General features: G+C 35.5%; 1 protein-coding gene across 2 annotated transcripts in view; it reads left to right on the top strand.

Annotated features, from left to right (window-relative positions):
* The window catches only part of LOC149822279 (protein MOR1-like), a 92725-nt gene that overhangs the window by 34484 nt on the left and 36149 nt on the right, over window positions 1-22092 (top strand). For both annotated transcript variants that reach the window (XM_089980941.1, XM_089980940.1), the window contains exons 16-39: window positions 6536-6607; window positions 6716-6814; window positions 6929-7034; window positions 8318-8430; window positions 8527-8614; window positions 8751-8851; window positions 8974-9081; window positions 9194-9299; window positions 9382-9461; window positions 9547-9696; window positions 9787-9862; window positions 9965-10089; window positions 10181-10291; window positions 10405-10554; window positions 10680-10754; window positions 13281-13350; window positions 13519-13631; window positions 13729-13830; window positions 13902-13976; window positions 14065-14160; window positions 14263-14364; window positions 14452-14553; window positions 14865-15047; window positions 15122-15233. In XM_089980941.1, the coding sequence (XP_089837067.1) occupies window positions 6536-6607; window positions 6716-6814; window positions 6929-7034; window positions 8318-8430; window positions 8527-8614; window positions 8751-8851; window positions 8974-9081; window positions 9194-9299; window positions 9382-9461; window positions 9547-9696; window positions 9787-9862; window positions 9965-10089; window positions 10181-10291; window positions 10405-10554; window positions 10680-10754; window positions 13281-13350; window positions 13519-13631; window positions 13729-13830; window positions 13902-13976; window positions 14065-14160; window positions 14263-14364; window positions 14452-14553; window positions 14865-15047; window positions 15122-15233 (2515 nt within the window). The remainder of the gene's footprint in view (window positions 1-6535; window positions 6608-6715; window positions 6815-6928; window positions 7035-8317; window positions 8431-8526; window positions 8615-8750; window positions 8852-8973; window positions 9082-9193; window positions 9300-9381; window positions 9462-9546; window positions 9697-9786; window positions 9863-9964; window positions 10090-10180; window positions 10292-10404; window positions 10555-10679; window positions 10755-13280; window positions 13351-13518; window positions 13632-13728; window positions 13831-13901; window positions 13977-14064; window positions 14161-14262; window positions 14365-14451; window positions 14554-14864; window positions 15048-15121; window positions 15234-22092) is intronic.

Below are 22092 nucleotides of genomic sequence, written 5' to 3'. Positions count from 1 at the left end.
GCATTATGGAGCCTTTATGCACATTTCTTTTGTGAAAAGTATAATGAATTTAGATATTGAGTTCTTTTTAAATCATTGTAAGTGCTTATAGCACTTTGTATGTGTCCGCATATCTCATCACAATCAAAGAATATTTTAAAATTTTTGTATGGGATTTAATCCCAAATCTATAAATTTTCAAGTGTTTTTTGAATATTCTTTCCTTGAGTATTGTGTTCAAGCCTTCTTTGTGAACCATTACGGTTCTTATGATTTCTTTGATTAAAAGCTTGATTGTCTTGATGAATTCTTTATGTTGTTGTGTTTGTTGCTTAATAAGTCTTTTTTGGTACAAGACTTCTTTTGAAGATTAAGCATAATTCGTGTTTATGCAAAATTGTTTTGATGGATTATATTGGACCTTTGATTCAATTTGTTAATCGGTCCTCTTGGTAAAAACTTTTATTTGGAAAATGATTCCTTATGTGGTTACTGCCCTTTTGTGGCACTTATATTTGTCCATCACATGTTATTTAATGCATCATTTATTTGGCCTTATTATTGTTATATTAGAGATGTTTGTCGAGGTGAGTTATGGGCATCTCGTGTTGTATCATTTTAGATTGTCCACCTTCCATATTATAGATGGTTGTTGAGGTGAGTTATGGGCACCTTGGGACTCTAAAATGATTTGTTATTTGATCTCTAATTATGAGTGTGTCACTCATTTTTTCTCTTGTGGCCATTGATATTATGGATGCCTCTATGTAAATGTGATGGACATATGGTGTTTGAAACCTTAAATGTTTTAAGGTATATTTAAAATCAAGGTGTTTTGGGATTATAGCCCAACCTTTTATTTGTTTAAGAATCTTATGAGTGCACTTGCACATTTGTGATTCCGTATGTTGTGCTTGTTGTGCACATGTGTTCTTGTGTTTTTTCACAAGTGTTCTTGGTGTGTGTATGTTCACACATTTGTTCTCAAGAATATTATTTTATCGATTGTAGTATCTTGTTGAAGATACTTTTTACATGCATTTATTCCAAAATGTTATTGTTATGAGTATTCTTTTTTAAAAGGAATATTGTTTCATTCGAGGTTTTATTTATATGTTGTCATTACAAGCTTTATTGCCTCAAAAGTCCTTTCCTTTTATGCCCATTATCTAAATGTCATCATATGTATACAAGAATTTTATTACACCTTCGTGTGTTTTTAGCCCTTTGTTGGCTTTTGCTCTCTTGGTCTAGTAGCTGAACACACTTGTCTTGAGTGATCTTATATGTAGACAAGACACGTTGATTCACACCATCGTGTGTGATCTTAGTCCATGTTGGCGTTTGTGTTCTTGTTCTAGTCGCTTAGATGTATGCCCATGGTTGGCTTATTTCACTCATTTCAAGTGCCATCTTATATAGACAAGAGATGTATTATGTTTTAGCCCATGGTTGGCTTATTACTCTTGTTCTAGTAGCTGAACATACTTGGTTTTAAGTGTATTTTTACGTAGACAAGAGATACTTTTTAGTCCATGTTGGCATGTATTCTCTTGCTCTTGTCGTAGATGCACTTATTTCAAGTATTATTATATGTAGACAAGAGGTTCGTTTACACACCTTTGTGTGTGTCTTTTGCCTTTAATGGCTTTATATTCTTGATCTAGTAGCTTATACACTCGATTTATGAGTTTTGGAGGACTAATGAGGAAGTTGTTTGTAATGAATAAACTATTATTGAAATTTGCAAAATTCCATTCATGACTTGTGTTTTTCAAGTAAATCATCTTTTTGATATGCATATCAAGTTGATTTCTTAGCATTTAATCTATATATTAAGTGCTTATGGTTTTTGCCACCCTTATATGTAAAATGTTTTTTTTTCTCTTTTCAATTAAGTGTGACTTTCATAAATGTTTTTAAAAAACCTTGTGAACTCTTGGGCTTATTTTGCCTAAAGTATGCTTGGAGACTTCGTTTCTCTTATTTGGAACTTCACTACATGTTTGAAGCATGTTTTAGTTCTTTGAGTATCAATTCATATAATGATTCGTATATGCATATGCTCTTTATGGCCTTTTTTGGGCTCTCATTCAATAAAGATATGTATGTTATGCCTCTTCGTAGGCTTCTTGTGGTATCCCTTAGTGGATCATTTTGTTATTCCCCATTATGGGGTTATATTTGTCCAATGGTGGACCTTATGAATGCATTATGCATTCTTGCATAATTTGCTTCCGCTCATTTTGTTTTAACATAATGTATGATTTAGAAACTTTGGTTTTCTAAATTTTTTGTTTCATACTAAAGTAACTATCATATTATGCATAAATTTTGCACCTTGTTAGGAATGTTCCTTTTTGAGTAAAGTGCAAAGATATTGTTTACTTGTTCTTTGTTGTTTTCTTTTCTCAGGATCTTGGAGATAGGACAAAGGGAAGTACCCTGGATGGTTCGGGAAATGGGTTCATCATTTGAAGACAATTGGAGGAAGGCTATTTCAAGTTTCATTGCATCCTTGCCGAAGCCTCTTGGAGTCGCCGAAGCCTCGTGGAGTTTTGCCCTTTTTTCAATCTTTTTGTTTCCCTGCAAAGCTTGAGGGGGGGTGTTAAAATGTACCCATCAATTGTTGTAATTAGACATATTTTATATATATAAAAGATGATACATATACATATATGGTATATATGTATATGTATCCTCCTATTTATATATATAAAATATATATTTTCCTTTTGTTTAGCCGTAGGGGTATTTTAGTCTTTTCCTCTGTTTTACGCACATTCACTTTATGAATGTGATTGTAATTTATTTTATTTTTATTTTTATTTTATTTTTTATTTCTTTTTTCTCAAGTACCAAAAGGTACCTTGGGGGGCCCACTCAAATAGACGTTGGGCCCCTTCCAACGGTCACATTTGTGACCGTTGGAGGGGCTCCAACGTCTATGAGTGGAGCCCCTCCAAGGCTCCTTTTTGTTGTTATAAATAGGGGCTCTCCCCTTTGTATTTCTGACTCCTTGAGGGAGCTTATGCTCCATTGTAATGGGGTTTTTACCCCTTCTCCATTATTCTTCAATGATATGCAACTTATGACTTTATGTCATATTTTTCCCTTTTTATGGGTTTTATGTGTTAGCACATTATGTGCTTATGTTGTTTCCCTTTAATGGGTATATTTGCACTTCACGTGCATAGATATGGGTTCATTATTGAACCCAATGTATTTCAAGTCACTTTCTAACAGTTACAACAAGAAAATTAAAAAATCCTGGTAAGTGTGCAATTATGTTGTTATTTGTCAATATTTTTTTATGTTTTTGTTAATTATGACATTCTTAATGTTTTTATCATTTTTTTATTATTTTATTTTAATGCAACTGATTGGTGAAGTTCATTTGGGCATGAAAATCCCGAGTTGATGAATTTTGCAATTCGAATTCTAAGTTTGACATGCAGTGCATCGGGCTGTGAGAGGAATTGGAGTACTTTCTCATTGGTTAATGACTTTGTATTTTATTTTTGAAATACATTTTTATAAGTTTAATTATCTTACATTTGATTATCAATTATTTGAAATTATAGGTGCATACAAAACGAAGGAATAAACTTGAACAAGAGAAGATGAATGCATTGGTTTTTGTAATGTACAATATAAAATTAAGAGAGAGAAATATGAAGAAGAAGGCTATCAAAGACCCTATATGTCTAGATCATATAGACTCAGACGATGAGTGGATTGTGGAGAAAGAAGATCAAGTGTTGCCAAGTGATCCCAATTGGTTGGAGGATTCATGGTTGAATCCGAACTTTGACATAAATGCCATTGAGCATGTGCCTATTGAAAAAGTCACTTCACCTCATGTTTCACAAAGTGGTTCTAGGGAAAACATGTCTTTAAGAGATCGAGGTAAAGTTATATTCCTTTTACGTAGCTATGAATATAAATGTATTTTTTTAATTACATAACATAAATATTTAATATATGATTTTTTATTGAAGGAAAAAGAAAAGTAAAAGAAGTAATTGAGGACGTGGATGAAGAAAGTGTAGATGATGAAGAGTCAGAGAATGAAGATGAAAAAAACCCTATTTATATGGATTCTTCAGATGATGATATTGAAGACTTAAATATTGATGATGACGTGACACAAGAAGAGCCTAGGCCTTAATTCATATCATAAAGCTATTGGCCATTTATATGTTTTTTGGGTCTTTCAGTTGTAATTGTGAATATTAAACTCTCATTTTGAAGAGTTATGGACAAACACATTAACATTTGGTTGTTAATGTTAACATGCATTTTCTAATTATGACATGATGTTGTTAGTGCTAATATGCATTTTGTTGTTAATGTTAGTTTTTTATTGAATGAATGCTCATATTTAATTTCTTAGATACTTACATATATCAAGTTATTGCATTAATGTTACTTTTACATGTTAATCTCATATTTTTTCCGTATTTATTTGAGATTTTTTATTTTGTGTTGGTTGACGCTTCATCAATAAAGCATTTCTTATTTATTTATAATTTTAGATAATTTTTATAGTTTTTTTTAAGTTAAATTTTTTTTTGAGGCTTACGCTTTGCGCCTCGAGGCTTATGCCTCGCCTCAGATTTTGGTGGAGCGCCTCGCTACGCCTCAACGCTTTTCACAACACTGATTGTCACCTTGATATCCAAGTACATTCTTTCTTTTCTGTGTGCACAATGTTTTTACAGGAACCTTGCATTTGTGGTGGATTGGTTTGTATCTTATGCTAGAGTTGCTAGAATCTGGTTGTTTATAACATGGACACCAATGTCATTCTCGGCAATGGATTATCTTGGGGGATTTAGATTTTTTTTTATTTTATCAGAAAATCTTGGAAAAATATCAGTCTACTGAAAATGTTATAAATAAATATATAATATAAAATAATATAAATATTTATGAGTGGGTTATAAGATTTTAGAATTATGAACACATAAATGAAAAACACTAGGTTAAGGAGGAGAGGAACCTATGCTTTTATAGATTGTTTTGTAAAGCACTAATGTAGTTTTACAATGTAAAGGGACAAAAAATAGTCCCATATGCTGAGGAGGGGGAAAACCTCCCCTCCCACATCTATTTAAGAGGTCCTTCCCTCTTTCTTTTCTGCATTAAGGAAAGGTGGCTATTCACATGGTTGGAATCCACATCAGCAGCCTTCATATTATTTTTTAAGTAGGGCTTAAATGCCTTTGCTTTAAATGAAGTTTTCTTTGCATTACATAATGCTTTCTACTTGTCATTTTTGTTGTTAGATGCAAGGTTGTAAGTAGTATCGTTACCCGTATCGGTTGGGCCAATAGTAACACCGTATCGTATCATATCGTAAACGTATCATAAATTTTTAATAAAAAAATTAAAAATAAAAAAAATCAGAAAAAATTCTAAAAAAATCATATCACATCAAATAATGATGAATTGCACAAAATACAAATATAAAATCACATATGAAGCATTTATGTCTCTATGAGCTGCATAAAACATCACCAAACATCAACTATCTTGCAAGAACAACGCAAAATATTAAATATCATGCAATTAAGAACATGCCATAGGACTTATACTTTCATGCTTCATAAACAAAAATATTATGACACTAGTTACACTCAATTTTCAATCGGTTTTCACTCGTTACTTTAGTGTTCCATTGCTATGCCGGATCATCTGATGCCATCTTTGTTGGAGTGTGAAGCCTGATTTCTACCTTGATATAAATCTTTAATTTTTGCGGTAAATTGGCAGAGTGTTATAGGGGGCATCACCCCAGAGGCAAACTTTTTTTGAGAGTAGCTTTGTAATTTTACTCATAATAAATACTTTTTTACCTTACCCATTTTTTGTGTGGAAAAATGGTGAAAATTTATTTATTTTTATCTTAACCCACTTCTTTAGGTGAAAAAACAATGGAAATGCACTTCTAATGGCCTCTAGACAAATGAAGAAGTTGGCCCTCAAAAGGTATTTAAAACCCAAAATGAAAAAAATAATTTTTGGCCTTTTTTAAAGTGCGATGAAGGTGTATCATACGATATGCCTTATATCGTACGATATACCTTGTATCATACGATACACCTTGTATTCGTACGGTATGCGTTGTATCATACGATATACCTTGTTTCATATGATACAACACGATACAGGGGTGTATCATACGATACACCCGATACGAGTACAATACACACTTGTATCGTGATATGAGTGTGTATCATATCGTAAACCCCAAAAGTAATGATACGTATTGTACGATACGGCACAATACGGACAACCTTGGTTATATGCGTTAAATATGTGATAATTCGCAATATTCTCACACAATATTTAAAATGAAGTGAGATTTTGAAAATCTTGCGAAATTATTGGGATTATCACATTTGGTGATTATATCATGAGGTTTTCAATATCTCGATGAGTTGGCTTCCTTAAGATGCAATTTATGGAACTGAAATAATTTCATCCGGCTTTTAGTGGTAAATGTGTTTGTTTGGCAACTTTAACACAATATGAATTGCTTGTTCCGCAGGGCGCACAGAGCTCGTACGTTAAAAGATCTGCTGCTAGCATGCTCATTGGAAAAAAGACAGTTCAGGCAACTGTGAGATTCTATCTTATATTCTCTCTTAGGTGTTTAATTAAATGCACTTTGAATAATAGCCTTTGCATATTTCTGTTATTTGATTTTTTTTTATGGACGCTTGATTAGGCTCCAGTTAAAAAGGTTGGTCCTGCAAAAACTGGTTCGAGTAAGAAGGATGGTTCTGGGCAGCAGAGATCTGTATTGGTTGTGGTTGAAGATGTTGAGGTAAATTAGTTCAACCTATTGTTTGCATGGTTATTCTGGAGGCAGTCCGGTATTGCATTATTGTTTTATAAGTCCATCCTGCTAAGATAATTTTTATTCATTTATTTGTTTCAGCCAGGGGAGATGAGCCTTGAAGAAATTGAAGGAAGATTGGGAAGTGTTCTGAAAGCAGATACAATCTCTCAATTGAAGAGTAGTGTTTGGAAGGAAAGACTTGAAGGTTACCTTTTTTATTCTTCTGTAATTTTGTTATCGTTGTTATATTTGTTGGTAACGTCATTTGAGATGTCATGGTAGTGAAATTTTGAAATGTATGTTGTGATATCTTGGTCCTCTGTTCAGATTGTGCAGTGGGAAATTTAACATCTTTCATATGCTACTTTTTGCTGCTATGTATGAAAATATTTTCTGTATCTGTATATAATTATGCTTCATTGATCTTTATGTTTGGTCAGCTGTTGTTAGTCATTATCCTGAAGTGGTTGGGTTGGACATCTTTATGTTTGGTTAGCTGTTGTTAGTCATTATCCTGAAGTGGTTGGGTTGGACATGGTCTGGTCGCAAATACAACTACTATAGTTTATTCTATTTTTTCAATGATAATAACTGATTGCATAAGTGCTTGATATTCATGGATCTGCTATTATCTGCCTTTTGTTGAGCTCACATATTTTGTTCCTTACAATCTGAAGGCGAAACCCTTATAATTGCAGAATGCTTTTATTCAATTTTGTCCTATTCTGTTTGCTGCACTGCAGGCGATGCTGCTATCATGACGGTCGTATCAGCAACATTTTGTTCTAAAAATTTCTTTGAAGGATTCAAAGCATTTGTTTTCCAGTGAAAATAATTGATATCTATTTTATAATGTAAAAATATAGAACTGAACAAATTGGAAGAATAGGGAAGTAAAATGGTGGCTTTCTTTAAATGTGGAAGAAATTAATAAATGGGAGTTCATATTTCAATTTTGGGATATTTTGTGATAATGTTGTTCTGCACTGAGAAATTCTGTTATTTTCATAAGATCATGTATCTTCGCTATGAATTTATACAAGTTTCACTATTATATAGGAAATTGTCATAATTTGTTTACTGTTTTGCTTCGACATTTTGATGTATTGAATTTGCTAATATTACCATATACTGTGTTGTTGGCATACCTTTGGTATCTTCTTAGTGAAAATCTTATGACATTGTCATGTTCTGAAAACATGGAAATAATCATGGTTGTATGTGCACACCTGCATTTAATCATTCACATAAATGTACTAGTCTTGGTGGAAAATCGGTTATTTGGGAAGCATATCTTTGAATGGTATTCTATAGCAAGCAGGTTGTAATTTTATACGTTTGGTAGTCTATTTGCTTGTAACCCTTATGAATTACTTCTAACTAGCTTTCTTTAGATTTTCTATCTCCATGTAGCATGAGAAAGTTCCATATAATCTGATAAACTTTTGGTGATCACTTTGCTTATGCATGTTAGTGTATCATTGGCAGCTATATCTTTACTAAAACAAGAGGTAGAAGGCCTTTCAGACCTTGACCAGGTGGCAGAAATTTTGATCCGATTGCTGTGTGCAGTTCCTGGATGGGGTGAGAAAAATGTCCAGGTACATTATATGTTCTTTGTGTGGACTTTCATGTTGAGTGACTTTTTCTTGTAATCAATTCAAACAAATGGTTGAATTTGCTCTGGATGCAAACAGGTTCAACAACAGGTTATTGAAGTGATTACTCATATAGCTTCTACAGTATCAAAATTCCCCAAAAGATGTGTTGTGTTGTGCATCCTCGGTATGTGTTAGCCTCTAATGGTGATCTGCTATTGTAGCTGCTGATGACCAGTTCTTCAAATTGTCATCCTTCTAGAAGTAATCTGGTAGCTGTGCATGCTTCTACTGTATTTTTATGTTGTAGATATCCTTTGCAGGGATAAGTGAAAGGGTTGCTGATATCAAGACCCGTACCCATGCTATGAAGTGCCTAACTGCTTTTTCTGAAGCAGTTGGTCCCGGATTTGTTTTTGATAGGGTAACCTCTGTTCCCCTTGAACAGTCATTCTTAAGTTACTGGAAGTGCAATTCAAATTTCTCTTGCTTTTCTTAGTGCTAGTTTAAAAAATGTTTGTTGAAATACTTCATTTCATATTTTAGCTATACAAAATTATGAAAGAGCACAAGAACCCCAAGGTTCTAAGTGAAGGAATTGCATGGATGGTCACTGCAGTTGAAGATTTTGGTGTCTCACACCTAAAATTGAAGGTGAGTTAAATCCTAGTTAAAGATTAGTAAATTTTGTTTGCTTGATATCTTTACTTGTACTTTTTTTTGATTTTATCATGTTTGTTTTTTGTTCATTTGTATATGTCTGCAGGATTTAATAGATTTTTGCAAGGATACAGGATTGCAGTCAAGTGCTGCAGCCACCAGAAATTCAACCATTAAGCTGATTGGAATGTTGCACAAATTTGTTGGCCCAGGTGGGCATGTACCTTTTTACTTTGTCTGGTATTGCATTAGAGTATTTGATTTTCAGTTGTTTTACTTCTCTTTTTACTGCAGACATCAAAGGGTTCGTCTCTGATGTGAAACCTGCACTTCTTAGTGCTCTTGATGCTGAATATGAAAAAAATCCTTTCGAGGTTTGGAATCTCAGCCTGGTATTCCTTTTGGAGTTTCTCAAAGACCTCTATTATCATATTATGTTCTGGTGCATGTTATCAACAGGGTGCAAGTTCACCTCCCAAGAAAACTGTGAAGTCCTGTGACTCCAATTCTGCAACTTCTGCTGCTGGGTTCGATGGGTTACCACGGGAAGACATCAGTGGGAAGATTACACCGAATCTGTTGAAGAACTTAGGTAGCCCAGACTGGAAGGTATTTATTAATTTAATTCTGTCCTTATTTCATGAAACACGATGTTCTGTTATCTGCATTTCTAAGAATAATTGTTTATTTACCTTATAGGTTCGATTGGAGTCCATTGAGTCTGTCAATAAAATAGTGGAAGAAGCTAATAAACGCATACAACCGACTGGAACAGGTATTGAATCACATCCTTTCTTCAATAAGAATGGATATGTTATGTTTTCTCAAATAGTATTATGGATTTATCCTATAATGATATACTGCATGTGCCCTTCAGGTGAGCTGTTTGGGGCTCTGAGAGGCCGTCTTTATGACACTAACAAAAATCTGGTCATTGCGACACTTGCCACCATTGGTAATATTGCATCTGCCATGGGTCCTGAAGTTGAGAAATCAAGCAAGGTTTCATTTTTATCTAGTGACAATTAATTTTTTTTTAAGTATTTTGCTTCCAAATTTAAAAAAAATAGTGGTATATGTTTCCCTTCTGCAGAAATTGTTGGCAGATGTCCTAAAATGCCTTGGTGACAATAAAAAGTTAATGAGGGAATGCACGTTGAAGGCATTAGATTGCTGGGTTATTGCAGTTCAATTGGACAAGATGGTACCTTTTCACTTATTCAACTCTCAGAAATTTTAGATTACAGTCCATTTGCATTATCACCTTTCAAGATTTCCTGTCTTAAGTTTTTGCCCATTTTTTTGGGTGCATTACAGGTTCCTTACATATCATCTGCTTTAGTTGATCCTAAGCTTGGTGCAGAGGGCCGAAAGGACCTGTTTGATTGGCTAACAAAGCAGCTTTCTGCGATAAATGACTCAACTGAAATTTTGAACCTTTTGAAGCCAACAGCTTCTGCCTTGACGGTATACTTTTCTATCTTGGTTGGAAAAAGTTCGCTTCCTTCCTATTTTGTGCTATTAATATCTATAAATTTTATTCATTGATCTTTGTTGGGAAGTTAATATGTATTTCCGTATGGCTTGTTTAGGACAAATCAGCAGAGGTTCGAAAATCAGCAGAGTCTTCATTGGCTGAGATCATTAGAATTTGTGGAAATGAAGCAGTATGTGTACTTTTCTAAGAAGTTCTATTGCTGTTTTGTTTGGATTATATACATACATACATATCCACCCTTCGGAATTGGACGATGCAAGAGTCGATTCCTATAAAATCAAGCACTCAGAACACATCTATACATTCAGATTTGAGAAAAACACATAAAGAACCCTTCAAAAGCCCCGTAGGCTGCGGTAGGCATGGACCGGTGTAGGCATTGAGTTACTACCCTCTGCTCTATAATTTGTGTTGTAAAATTTTAAAAGTATTGTGAGCCATTGAGTTTTCACTTTTTGAAAAACATATCTAGATGTCGTGAAATCTACATGTATATAGATTTCTTACTAAATAAATTAGAAACATATCTAGATGTCGTGAAATCTACATGTATATAGAAATGTCGTGAAAAACATTTCTTACTAAATAAATTAGAAACAATAAATATATAAAATCCGATCAATGAAACACTTGAACATTGTAGGAGAGCTGTTTGATCATCATTAGTTGTAGATTTTGGATCCTTTTTGGTGTGTGTTTGGGGGGGGGGGGGGCTAATATTTGCTATCCTCCTGGGTAAGGGTAGAAACCCTTCAAAAAGCCCCTAGGCTGCGGTAGGCACAGAACGGTGTAGGCATTGAGTTACTACCCTCTGCTCTATAATTTGTGTTGTAAAATTTTAAAAGTATTGTGAGCCATTGAGTTTTCACGTTTTGAAAAGCATATCTAGATGTCGTGAAATCTACATTTTGAGCATATTTCTTACTAAATAAATTAGAAACAATAAATATATAAAATCCGATCGATGAAACACTTGAACATTGTAGGAGAGCGGTTTGATCATCATTAGTTGTAGATTTTGGATCTTTTCTGGTGTGTGTTGATTGGGGGGGGGGGATGGCGCTAATAGTTGCTACCCTTGTGGGTAAGGGTAGAAACCCTCTAGTAGAAAACTCTATTTTTGTTAGTTTTTAAATTTTTTTTGCACATCTGACTGTCGAAATGTGATTTACATGTTGGGTTTTGGTGGAAACTGGCCCTTGGATCATGTTTTTTGATGTGCATGCTGGATTTTTCATAGGTTGCAAAGTACGGCCTGCAATTTAATGATTCAACCCTCAAAAAATTGTATTTTTACATAAAAAATGACCTAAGGTCGAATCCTACTACTTTGACCATGCTGAACACATCCATGGGGTCAGATTTGGTCAAAACAACCTCCTCCTTTGAGTCCCAAGTAGGGGGTTCCTTGCTCACGAGGGTAGTAAATACTATCTCCCACACACACACACACACAGAGATATATATATATATATATATATAGTAATGCTATGGTGCTCTGGGAGTGCCTACTCCCACATACTAGAAATCATGGTTGTAGGTTGTATCTTCTCAATTAAAACTTTGGATGTACTCAACATAGTTTATTTGATAGGAATCATGCTTTGGATCATGTTTTTGGGACACAAAAATAAGATTTTTTTAAGTCATAAAATTTTGATACATTGTGAGTCGTTTATTTTTGAAGTTCTTAAAAAATATACATATATGCTATAATCACATGATCCAAAACTTGTTTTCTACTAAATAATGCTTATAGATCATATCTATATGGTCTGATCAACAAAAAAATATGAAAATCTAAAGCTTCTATTAGGTGGGAGTAGGTATTCCTGGAGCACCTTATCATTACCAATATATATATATATATATACATATATATATATATATATATATAGTGAGTGGTAGCTGTGCAACCAAGCTGGCCTTCCATCATGCCCTGTGATGGACGGCCACAAAAAAATGTGAAAAAGGGGCAAAAATGTGCCCCTTTAGCTGCATTTTTTGACCGCCACTAAAAACTGTTAAAACCATTTTTTAGCGTTTTTTGCGCTAGCTTGATAGATGCCCAGCGCAATTGCGCAGGTAGCTGCGCACCTAGCACTTTCTCTCTCTCTCTCTCTCTCTCTATATATATATATATATATATATATATATATAGAGAGAGAGAGAGAGAGAGAGAGAGAGAGAGAGAGAGAGAGAGAGAGAGAGAGAGAGATTGGTTCCTCATACCGTTCATATGGTGTGGACAATGCTGATTTTCAATGTTCCAAGCTGTGTCATGGATAAGGATGTGGGAGCGGGGCATGATCCGGATTCACTTGGTACAGTTTGGTAATTTTCAATAATTAGGACACAAGGCCACAACTATACACACACAGGTGTATGTATGTATAAAACAACAATTCTGAATTGCTATAATTTGGGACATCAAATTATGAAATTAAATTGAAATTGAAATATAATGTAATATTAATGCACAAACCATTTTGAACACATCCATAAGGTCATATTCGAAAAAAGCAGAAAGCAAAATAATTGAGAAATCGAAACTGTCCATTCCCTCCTACCTGGGTAGGTGGAACCATATGTATATATATATATATATATATATATATATATATGTATGTATGTATATGTGTATGTATTGTATAATAGATCTGAAAAATGCTAACTACTTTATTTTTCTTGTTAGGTGACTAAGGGAGTGAAGGACCTGCATGGTCCTGTTTTAACCCTTGTTTTGGAACGAGTAAAACCTGCAGGTGCGCTTCAAGGTTCACATGCATATCCTTGGTTGTAGTTTAAATAGTTCATATTTTTCCACATGATTGATGTTCATGTGATATTATTTTTCCACATGATCAATGTTCATATGCGTTCATATTTTTCCACATGATCAATGTTCATATGTGCTCTTCTGTGGTGCACAGAGGCTTTTGATTCATCAAAAGCAGTGTCCTCCGGATTTACGAGGGCAGGTTCAAAGATTGTAAAACCAGCTCCAAGTGGCTCATCAAAACATGGCAGCAGAGTTGTCGGTTCGGTAATTAAAGTCTTGCTATATATATTATATATATGTATATATATATATATATTCTTATGTTGTTCGTTGGGTGCTGACTGTTTGACTCTTGGAACAGAAGGGCATTCAAACGAAAACGTCTAGGCCAGAAGCTGTAGAGATTGCTCAAGATCTTGCTTCCCAAGGCCAGGCTTTGTTCACTGTTAAAGACTCAAACAAGGTTTCCTAAGCATTGATCTGCTAAAAAGTATTAGACTCTTGATGAATTACTAACACTTGCTACGCTTGCAGGAGGACCGAGAGAGGATTATTGTCCGTAGATATAAGTTTGAAGAGTTACGTTTGGAGCAGATACAAGATTTGGAAGTTTGTAACTGATCCTTTTTTATATCTTCTCTTTTTATTTTGTAAAATAAAATGTCATTCAAGTTGATGTCATGGCATATTCCTGCAGGTTGACATGATGAAGTATTTTAGAGAAGATTTGCACCGAAGGTTACTGAGCACAGACTTCAAGAAGCAAGTGGATGGTCTGGAGATGTTGCAAAGGGTAACATTTTTTTTCTTGAAAATTTTGGATCTTCTTTTAGAAGTTTGTCAAAATCCCAGCTTGTTTAACCTGTTTTTTACTTTTTTCATTGTTGATCTACAGGCCCTCCCATCTATCGGGAAAGAAATATTGGAAATGGTGGATATCCTTTTGAAGTGGGTTGTTTTAAGGTTTTGCGAGTCGAATACAACGTGCTTACTAAAGGTAGCTGTTCAATGTTTGAACTCTCTTTTCCAGGGTTGTTTGTGCTCTTAAGTGTCTTGGATATTTACCAGTTGAGAAATTTGACAGGTGCTGGAGTTTCTACCAGAGTTTATTGATGCCTTGAAGAATGATGGCTATACCTTAACTGAAGCTGAAGCTTCTATATTTCTTCCATGCTTAATAGAAAAGGTTTGCCTGAGAAAGTATAAGTGGTCATATCTTTTGTTCTATTATGCTTCATTTTTTCCTTTCCTTTTCGAGCATATTATCCTTTGTGGGTTCATAGAAGTACAAGTTCAAATCTGTGCAACCTCTTCTAGTGCTCTTGGTCCCAGATTTGACCTTGCACATTTTACTTTCTATTTTCCTGTTTAAATTTATCGTTAATAATAAGATATACAATGTGGAATGGTCTCTGGATTTTATAACTGATTGATGTTTTACTGCATTCTACATACTCTTTTTCCTTTCCATTTATTTTCTCTTTCATTTTTTAACAGTCTGGACACAACATTGAAAAAGTACGGGAAAAAATGCGTGGTCTGACAAAGCAAATTGCATGCATATATCCAGCCTCTAAGTTTTTTCCATATGTTTTGGAGGGACTACGTTCCAAAAACAATCGGGCCAGAATTGAATGTGTAGATCTTATTGGATACATGATTGATTGCCATGGGACAGAGGTAGGAAGGGAGTTTTTGATTTGACTTGCTCAGTAGTTCATTGCTGTGGTTAGTAATATTTGTATTTTTGCCAGATTAGCGGGCAACTTAAATCCTTGCAACTTGTTGCCAGTTTGACATCTGAACGCGATGGTGAAATCAGGAAGGCGGCATTGAATACAATGGCAACTGCATACAAAATCCTTGGTATTGTCTTCTCTGCATTCGGATTATGATTCGGTATTTTGCCTTTGTTTTCCAAATACAAAAGTTGTGATACAGTGTTGACACATGGCTTTTCTCATGATGAGTTCACATTCTGCTTAAGCATTTACGGGAGTAGATGATCTCTTTCTCTTGATGCCTCTGAAGCATTAGTTGCTGTTGCTAGGTGATTAGGTTATATCTCGTCCGATTCAAAATCAATTGTGGTCCTTGGATTGGTATCTTATCTATGTGACAAATTCAAAGTTTGATTAAACGAGATAAGTTTCTATTCTTATATTTGGCTAGCTCTCACTGATTAGTGAAACAACTGCTGATATGAGGGTTCAATGGAAGCAACTGTCCGTAGTTGGGGTTCTTCAAAATAGTTGATATCAGTTGAAAGAGTTGGAACCATATCTCTCTTACAGGCATTGCCCCTAATGATACAATTTCTGTACCATTGTTTCTCTGTTAACTATGTAATGCTCAAGAATCTTTATAATGGGGCAGTTTGATACTGTGATTGTTTTCTAATCTATAATGGTATTATATGCACTAAGGGCATCTTTTGTTTTTCTTGACATTACAAAAACATGTCTTTATTTAATTCCTTTTCACTTGCTTGAAGGTATTCCAGTCTTTTCCATGATTGGATGGGTATGGCATGACAATTTTTAACGATGGTACTAGCTAGAGTTTTTTTGGAGAATTAACATGTTTTTCATTCATTACATTGTGTAAGCAATATTAAGGTGTGTATGGTGTATATAAGATGAGAGGTGATATTAGTGGGTTCAAAGAAAATGTGGTTCTATTATAACTATCTTTGTCATTGTCATTATTATCATCACCATCATCATTGTTATTGTTCTTATTAGTCATATTATTGTTATTAGTCTGGCTATCAGTCTGTATTATGGCATCACATAAGATGTCGTTATACAAGATTTGGGGTCAAGGGGAGAGTTGTTTCTCTTGAATGCAATGATTCTAACTTTTACAGTAATTTGCAATACACCCAAGTTATCTGGTATTTACAGCGAACAACCTACTATTGGTTATTGCATTTACTCGTGTATTTAACATGTTTGTTTCAGAGACATTCTAGGTCCTAAAATCACTTAGTTGAACATTGTTTAGTAAAACAAAATGATTAAAATGGCCTCAATACTTATTTCTTTATCAAAGAACACAAGATAAATTATTTTATCATCAAAGGTCAAATGGATAAACATATATCTCATGCAAATATTTGGAATACAGTAAGCTGTCAAATATAAAATTATCCGACCGAAATCTGACTGGTTCAGCTTCAGGTTAGGTATCACTGAAATTATAGACTAGTATGGGTGATTGCGGTCACGGCCTTTTTTTTTTAGTCGGGTCTGATGTTTATCCTTTTAGCAAGTTTATATTATTAACAAACTCTACTATGAACACTTGTAAATTGAAAATCTTGTAAAAATTACTGTTAAGATAAGTCGACCTCTTAAAGTTTTATTTATACTTAAGGCTGTTTTGGTATTTTCTAAATAATGAGGGACCCATATGTAAATTTATTCTTTTGGCTAATCTCTATTTAAACTAAAGGAGATTAGACCTAAATATGATTAAGACGTCTCTCTCTCTCTCTCTCTTTCTACATGGTATTAGAGCCATCGGCCTTGGGAGCGTGATTTTGGGGTCTACGCCAAAGCTTGCGTGAAGGGTACCAGATCGCGTGAAGGGGATCGGATCTAAGGTGTGTTCGGTCAATATTTTTTTTGGAACCAAGTGGTACAAATTTGATAACGGATCTGTAGTCTGACAAAAGTCATGACTCAGATCTGTAATCAGATCTAAAAGTCGTGGTGGAAATATGGGTTTCGGTCGACCAAATCTGGTGGATACAGGTACGGGTGCAGTAATGACGTCGTGAAGAGGGTGACAACCAGATTTGTCGTGGGTCAGAATTTTTTTAATGTTCTGGTTGTCGAAAAAAAAGGATTCATATATCGTTGTGGATTTGCATATTCTTTTGGATCTAATCGTATGTTCAGGTTGCTGTGAAGATTAAAAATCTTATATCGTCATTTTTTTTTGTATGTTCTGGTTGTCGAAAAAAAAAAGGATTCTTATATAGTCGTGGATTTGCATATTCTTTTGGATCTGATCGTATGTTCAGGTTGCTGTGAAGATTAAAAAGCTTATATCGTAAGTTTTTTTTTTGATCATATGTACCGTGGATCTGCATATGGTTTTATCTTATGTCCTGGTTGGTTCAGATCTGATCACAGATCTGGGTGTCGTGGTGAAGGCAAATCACCATAGTGGATCTGTATATTGTGGAGCAGATCATTTACGAACTGTGACAAATTTTTTTGTGTGCACGTGGACATCTATTGCAATAGCGATATTGGTTGTGGCTCCTTAGTTCGTGTTATTCATTATGGGTGAAGTTCAAAAATCTGATTATAAGAATGAGGCTATTGGGAATTATAAAGCCTTCACCAATCATTTTTCATATGGTTCTTCCGTGAAATTAAATGAAACAAACTATGCAAGGTGGTCCAGAACATTTATGATGTCCGTGTCTGGACATCATAGAAAACATATTCTGTTGGAATCTGAACCGAATGATAAAACAGGAAAATATAATACTTGGGAAGAAGATAATGACATTGTTATGTCATGGATCATGAATAACATTGAATCTCATATTGCAGATGGCTTAATTTATTACAATACGACTAAACCGATGTGGGACACTCTTCGAGATACGTACTCTCAAGAGACTAATGTGAGTCGTATTCTCCAAGTTGAACATGAAATATATAATTTATAACAAGGTGATCAATCCTTGGCCCAATACTAGGCTGCCTTTGAAAGATTGAATGCTCATATGCCTTTGTGTTGCTCAAAACAAAAAGATCATCAAGAACTTGCTTGGTTCCTCACATGCCTATCGTCAGAGTTCTCAGTTGCAAAAGTCCAAATGTTGACTGGGTCTAATGTTCCTACTCTTGTTGATGCATACAATCGATTGAGTAGACTTGCCATCTTTCTTCCACAATCTCAACCTACATCTCAGTCATCTGCTTTAGCTGTTCCATCTAGTTATGGACGAAGAAATACTATGAATGTTAGAGGCAGAGGTCGTGGAAGAGGTATGAGAGGTAGAGGTAAACTCCAATGTACCTATTGTGGAAAATCAGGACATTTAGAAGATCGTTGTTGGGATAAACATGGATGACCTACATTTTCTCCATTGAAGCCAAATGTTCCAAAAGCTAATGCTACAAAACTAGAGGTGGAGCATGAAACCAATTTTCCTAGTGAATCTATCACTCTTAGCCGTGCAGAATATGAGGAGCTGGTCTTTCATCGTCCTTCAAGTTCCTCTTCTCCTGTAGCTCGTGTGGCCTACTCTACCGGAGATAATCTTTCTCCCCATGATAGTAAGTGGATTATTGACTCTGATGCATCTAGACATCTATGTGGAAACTCTCAAAAATTTTCAGATTTAAAGACTATTACTGCACATCGGGGAGTCTCATTAGCTGATGGGAGTTCCTCCCTGGTTATCGGTCAGGGAAATGTCTCTATATCCTCTTCTTTGCAGTTGAAAAATGTCCTTCATGCTCCTTTATTTCCTCAAAGTTTACTCTCAGTGAGTTGCCTTACAAAAGAGCTAAATTGTAGAGTGCTATTTGATCCTGTGTGCTGTCATTGTGCAGGATTTGCTGACGGGGAAGAAGATTGGTGGAGGCTATGAAACAAATGGAGTCTACTATCTACATCACCCTGTGGGAAACATTTATGTTGTAGTCGATTCTTCCTCGAGTCCTGTTCAGTGGCATCGTTGTCTCGGATATCCTTCATTGTCGAAGCTTCGTCATGTCATTCCTCAAATTCCATCTACTACATCAGTCTAGTGTGAAGCATGTCAGTTGGGCAAGCATCATCGGAGTTCGTTTCCTTCTAGTCAGAGTTAGTCCAGTCATAAGGTCTTTGAATTTCTTCATGCGGATGTATGGGGTCCTAGTAATATTCCTACCAGGACCTAATGTCGTTATTATCTTGTTATTGTCGATGATTTTTCTAAGTTGTCTTGGGTGTTCTTAATAAAAGAAAGATTTGAAGTTCCTAGTATCCTTAAATCATTAGTTATTGAAATAAAAACTCAGTTTGAATCTGTTGTCAAGATTATCCGCACTAATAATGCCCTTGAGTTTAAAACCAAAGCACTGTTACAATTTTATTGAGACCATGGCATTCAACCTCAAACCACTTGTGCTTATACTTCCCAACAAAATGGGGTGGCTGAGCGAAAACACAGGCATCTTCTTGATGTAACCCGCATTCTTATGATTCAATCCAATGTTCTTGCTTCATATTCGGGTGATACGGTTATCACAACTTGTTATTTGATCAACCGCATGCCTTCATCATCCGTGGAAGACCAAATTCCTTTGCAAATCCTATATCCTAATGTACCTCTTTTCTCTCTTTCGCCCAAGGTATTTGGGTGCATTTGTTTTGTGCACAGACTCAGACCTGACCGTGATAAATTAGCCACTCAAGCCACTAAGTGTATGTTTATAGGCTATCCAAAAAATCAAAAGGGGTATCGATGTTATGATCCGATTTCCCGTCGGGACTATGTCAGTGCAGATGTATCCTTCTTGGAGTCTCTTCCATATTATTCCAGTACTGATGCTCAGTTGCAAGCTGATCAAGATGACTCCTTTCCTCTTCCTATTCCTCATTTTCCTTTGGAATCGGTGCCCCTATTACCAAATCCAACTCCACCTGCCTTACGGTTTCACAATCCTCCATTGGTGTATGTGCATAGAGCTCCACCTCCTCCAGTGTCTCTATCCTTTTCTTCTCCTGAGGTGAGTGCTCCTGATAGCAATGGCATTCATGTTGATGATAACACGCTCTACGAAAGGAGACACGACAATGTACCTTATATCCTATGTCTCAGTTTGTGTTAGATGCCAGAATTGGTAATCAGATGAATGCATTTATTTCAGCCTTATCTGCTGAAACTATTCCTCTGAGTTATCAAAAGGCAGTACTCGATAGCAGGTGGAAGCAGGCTATGCAAGATGAAATGAATGCTTTACTGTCTCAACAGACATGGGACGTTGTTGATCCCTCATTGGATGCATACATTGTTGGATGCAAATGAGTATATACCATTAAGTACATTTCAGATGGTTCAATTGAAAGATACAAGGCCAGGTTAGTAGCAAAATGTTATACTCAGACATATGATGTTGATTTCTTTGAGACATTTTTTCTCGTCGCACGGATGGGCACCATCCTTCTTGTTCTCTCAGTAGTTGTTCACCATGGATGGAGTTTGTGTCAACTAGATGTGAAAAATGCATTCCTATATGGTGATCTGTCTGAGACAGTATACATGCAACAACCTCCTGCGTTCGAGGTTGAGGGGGAGTGTCAGAAGGTGTGCAAATTAAGAAAGACGATATATGGTCTAAAGCAAAGTCCTAGTGCATGGTTTCAAAAGTTGTTTGATGTGATGTCAAAGTTTGGTTTTAATAGGTCAGCATCAGACCACACATTATTTATTAAGAAAACTAACTCAGGCCTAGTCGTTATGGTGGTATATGTGGATGGCATTATCCTTACAGGAGATAACATGAAAGATATTGCAGCTACAAAGGCTCATCTTCAAAAACATTTTTTTACAAAAGACTTTGGTTCACTTAGATACTTTCTAGGCATAGAAGTGGCCAGGAGCAGTGAGGGCGCGGTTTTGTCTCAACGGAAGTATGTTCTTGATTTATTAAAAGAGACAAAAATGTTGGGAGCTAAACCAACAAATATTCTCATGGATCACAAAGTTCATTTATTAGATGAGGGGTCAAAACCTGTTGATAGCAGGAGCTATCACTCATTGGTAGAGAAGTTACTATATGTGACAGTGACTAGACCTAATATTGCTTTGGCTGTAAGCAAGGTTAGCCAATTCATGGACAAACCGACTGAGGTGCACTGGCATGCTATAATGATGATACTCAGGTACTTAAAATCTTTCCCTGAAAAATGGTTATTATTCAAGAAAGGGGGTACCTTGGAGGTAGTTGCTTACTCTGATGCTGATTATGATGGGTCTGTAGAGGATAAAAAATCTACCACAGGATTCTGTGTATTTGTGGGAGGTAACTTAATTTCTTGGAGAAGCAACAAGCAAACCGTGGTTGCTAGGTAGAGTGCCGAATCAGAATATAGGGCTATGGCCCAAATGGCAACTGAATTGATCTGATCTTCAAGTGAAGGTTTCATCTCCTGTGGTGATGATGCTTGATAACAAGACGGCTACATATATAGCCAATAATCTAGTATTTCATGAGAGGACAAAACATACTGAAGTTGACTGTCACTACATAAGAGATATGGTTCGAGCTGGACATATCTCTACCAAACATGTAATCTCTGAGGATCAAGATGCAAATATTTTTACAAAGCCTCTTGCCAGGTCCAGTTTCTCAAAATGTTGCGGCAAGCTGAGCATGATTGATATCTATGCTCCAGCTTGAGTGGGAGTGTTAAGATAAGTCTGTTAAAATATTATGTCTCTTTTAACTGTAAACTGAAATACCCATCAGGGGTATTTCAGTCCTTTTACTCAATAGGTGTCACCCACCCTAATGAGCTAACATTTTTACTTTTTCTTTTTTTATTTACTTTTGCTTTTTACACTTTTTTTTCTTTTTGACTGTTGTGAAAGAGACAACTCCATATAGCTGTTGGAGCTGCCCCAACAGTCACAAATGTGACCGTTGGGTGCAGCTCCAAGAGTCATATTGAGTTGCACCTGTGGCTTCTTTTTGCATTATAAATAGGC

Source organism: Nuphar pumila, chromosome 11, assembly GCF_984573655.1.
Source record: "Nuphar pumila chromosome 11, dmNupPumi1.hap1.1, whole genome shotgun sequence".
Classification (NCBI taxonomy): domain Eukaryota; kingdom Viridiplantae; phylum Streptophyta; class Magnoliopsida; order Nymphaeales; family Nymphaeaceae; genus Nuphar; species Nuphar pumila.
This window is presented reverse-complemented; position numbering and strand designations above follow the sequence as displayed.